Source organism: Oncorhynchus masou, chromosome 16, assembly GCF_036934945.1.
Source record: "Oncorhynchus masou masou isolate Uvic2021 chromosome 16, UVic_Omas_1.1, whole genome shotgun sequence".
Classification (NCBI taxonomy): domain Eukaryota; kingdom Metazoa; phylum Chordata; class Actinopteri; order Salmoniformes; family Salmonidae; genus Oncorhynchus; species Oncorhynchus masou.
This window is the reverse complement of record NC_088227.1, coordinates 38,613,765-38,617,490: the sequence shown is the minus strand read 5'-3', so window position 1 is coordinate 38,617,490 and position 3,726 is coordinate 38,613,765. Positions and strand designations below refer to the sequence as shown.

Here is a 3,726-nt window from a genome sequence, read left to right as displayed (position 1 = left end):
ATGAGTTTAACAGCATATTAACATCATTTGGGTATGAGTTAAACAGCATATAAACTTTTACAAGTGAGAATTTCACTGGACAGTTACTTTTAAGCATACACTCAGATTATGCCATTCAAAATGCACCCAATACAAACAGTGAAGAAGGCATTTGAAGACGAACGAGGAAAGCCGTGGATGAAAAGAGACGAAAGGAATGCTGCTTCTTTACCGACATTGAATGAACAGCAGACCTGGTTTAAGAAAAACAACAGATAAAGCAACAACTTACTGCACAACGCCTCTCCCCTATTTGACCTAGATATTTTGTGTGTGTGTGTATTGATATGTCGGCTATGTGAGACGTTTTTAAAATGTTTGTAGCTCTGTTCTTGAGCGGTTCTTGTCTTTTGATGTTTTGTATTGTGTCATGTTTTATGTTCTGTGTGGACCCCAGGAAAAGTAGCTGCTGCTATGACAACATCTAATGGGTGACCCTAATAAACTACTAAATACCATTAACCCTCCTGTTATGTTGCGGGTCAATTTGACCCATTTCCACTTTTGAGTTGTCTAAAATACTAGTTAACCTCTAATTTTCTCCATGAAATTAAATTACTTCTTCATTTAGGGTCATGATCCTAACTTCAAAATGTGGACACACTGATGTGTTGTGGAATGTATGTGTAGAATTTGTATACAAACATGAAGTTTTGGGTCATTTTGACTCGAGGTTTTCATGTGTATAGAAATTTGCAAAGGTCCAAAATAAACAAGTGTCTTTGATGTATTTAGTTTTGACTGGTTCTGGTTGCACTTTTATGATTATGTTTGGGTGAAAAGGAGTTTCCCAAGCTTCTCCTTCTCAGTGCGAGAGAAGCAGATCTCTGACACAGACAGTCCACATAGGAGTCACTAAGTCACTGTGTGTGTGTTTGTGTATAATATAGAGGCATGTAATTTTGCTTTTCCCAGCGATGCTGCACCCTCTCTCTTTATACAGTCCTCCTCACTGTTTCTAAGGTCACAGGTTCTACAGTATGTTGAACTGCCCTGCCTCTAACGTGTCTGTTGAACTGCCCTGCCTCTAACGTGTCTGTTGAACTACCCTGCCTCTAACGTGTCTATGTTGAACTGCCCTGCCTCTAACGTGTCTATGTTGAACTACCCTGCCTCTAACGTGCCTACGTTGAACTGCCCTGCCTCTAACGTGTCTATGTTGAACTACCCTGTCTCTAACGTGTCTATGTTGAACTGCCCTGCCTCTAACGTGTCTATGTTGAACTACCCTGCCTCTAACGTGCCTACGTTGAACTGCCCTGCCTCTAACGTGTCTATGTTGAACTACCCTGTCTCTAACGTGTCTATGTTGAACTGCCCTGCCTCTAACGTGTCTATGTTTAACTGCCCTGCCTCTAAAGTGCCTATGTTGAACTGCCCTGCCTCTAAATTGTCTATGTTGAACTGCCCTGCCTCTAAAGTGTCTATGTTGAACTGCCCTGTCTCTAGCGTGTCTATGTTGAACTGCCCTGCCTCTAAAGTGCCTATGTTGAACTGCCCTGCCTCTAAAGTGCCTATGTTGAACTTCTCTCATAATGTAAGCAAGCCTATAGTGAACTGCTCTAATAACCAGGCATATGTTGAACCTCTCTTACACTGAGTGTACTAAACATTAAGAGAACCTGCTCTTTCCATGACATATACTGACCAGGTGAATCCAGGTGAAATATATGATCCCTCATTGATGTCACCTGTTAAATCCACTTCAATCAGTGTAGATGAAGGGGAGGAGACAGGTTAAACATGAAGGGGAGGAGACAGGTTAAAGATGAAGGGGACGAGACAGGTTAAAGATGAAGGGGAGGAGACAGGTTAAAGATGAAGGGGAGGAGACAGGTTAAAGATGAAGGGGAGGAGACAGGTTCAATATGAAGGGGAGGAGAGGTTAAAGATGAAGGGAAGGAGACAGGTTAAAGATGGAGGGGAGGAGACAGGTTAAAGATGAAGGGGAAGAGACAGGTTAAAGATGAAGGGAAGGAGACAGGTTAAAGATGGAGGGGAGGAGACAGGTTAAAGATGAAGGGGAGGAGACAGGTTAATAAAGATGAAGGGAAGGAGACAGGTTAAAGATGAAGGGGAGGAGACAGGTTAAAGATGGAGGGGAGGAGACAGGTTAAAGATGAAGGGCAGGAGACAGGTTAAAGAAGGATTTTAAAGCCTTAAGACAACTGAGACATGGATTCATATGTGTGCCAATCAGTGGGTGAATTGGCAAGACAAAATATTGAAGTGCCTTTGAACTGTATGGTAGTAGGTGTCAGGCGCACCCGTTTGTGGTAAGAACAACGCTACTGAGTTTTTCACGCTCAACAGTTCCCCGTGTGTATCAAGAATGGTCCACCACCCAAAGGACATCCAGCTGACTTGACACGACTGTGGGAAGCATTGTAGTCAACACGGGCCAACATCCCTGTGGAACGCTGTCGACACCTTGTAGAGTTCATCCGCAACGTTGTTGAGTCCAGGTCCAACCTAATGTTTGGTATAGTCAGTGTATGTTGCTGATGTAGCAGGCCTGTATAATAAATTAATGGAGCAGCTGTTATAACACGTATCCTCATGTATCCTACTACCCACTGTGTTCTCCATGTATCCCACTACCCACTGTGTTCTCCATGTATCCCACTACCCACTGTGTTCTCCATGTATCCCACTACCCACTGTGTTCTCCATGTATCCCACTACCCACTGTGTTCTCCATGTATCCTACTACCCACTGTGTTCTCCATGTATCCTACTACCCACTGTGTTCTCCATGTATCCTACTACCCACTGTGTTCTCCATGTATCCTACTACCCACTGTGTTCTCCATGTATCCTACTACCCAATGTGTTCTCCATGTATCCTCCTACCCACTGTGTTCTCCATGTATCCTACTACCCACTGTGTGCTCCATGTATCCTACTACCCACTGTGTGCTCCATGTATCCTACTACCCACTGTGTTCTCCATGTATCCTACTACCCACTGTGTTCTCCATGTATCCCACTACCCACTGTGTTCTCCATGTATCCTACTACCCACTGTGTTCTCCATGTATCCTACTACCCACTGTGTTCTCCATGTATCCCACTACCCACTGTGTTCTCCATGTATCCTACTACCCACTGTGTTCTCCTTGTATCCCACTACCTACTGTGTTCTCCTTGTATCCCACTACCCACTGTGTTCTCCATGTATCCCACTACCCACTGTGTTCTCCATGTATCCTACTACTCACTGTGTTCTCCATGTATCCCACTACCCACTGTGTTCTCCATGTATCCTACTACCCACTGTGTTCTCCTTGTATCCCACTACCTACTGTGTTCTACTTGTATCCCACTACCCACGGTGTTCTCCATGTATCCTACTACCCACTGTGTTCTCCATGTATCCCACTACCCACTGTGTTCTCCATGTATCCTACTACCCACTGTGTTCTCCTTGTATCCCACTACCTACTGTGTTCTCCATGTATCCTACTACCCACTGTGTTCTCCATGTATCCCACTACCCACTGTGTTCTCCATGTATCCCACTATCCACTGTGTTCTCCATGTATCCTACTACCCACTGTGTTCTCCTTGTATCCCACTACCCACTGTGTTCTCCATGTATCCTACTACCCACTGTGTTCTCCTTGTATCCCACTACCCACTGTGTTCTCCTTGTATCCCACTACCCACTGTGTTCTCCATGTATCC

At 44.5% G+C, this 3,726-nt stretch overlaps 1 protein-coding gene across 1 annotated transcript; it reads left to right on the top strand.

The window, feature by feature from the left end:
- The first annotated feature begins 1,105 nt into the window (after positions 1-1,105).
- Positions 1,106-1,639, top strand: LOC135557315 (putative uncharacterized protein FLJ45035). Its single transcript, XM_064990498.1, has one exon. It carries the CDS (start codon positions 1,106-1,108, stop codon positions 1,637-1,639), a length of 534 nt encoding a protein of 177 aa, XP_064846570.1.
- The last annotated feature ends 2,087 nt before the right edge of the window (positions 1,640-3,726 follow it).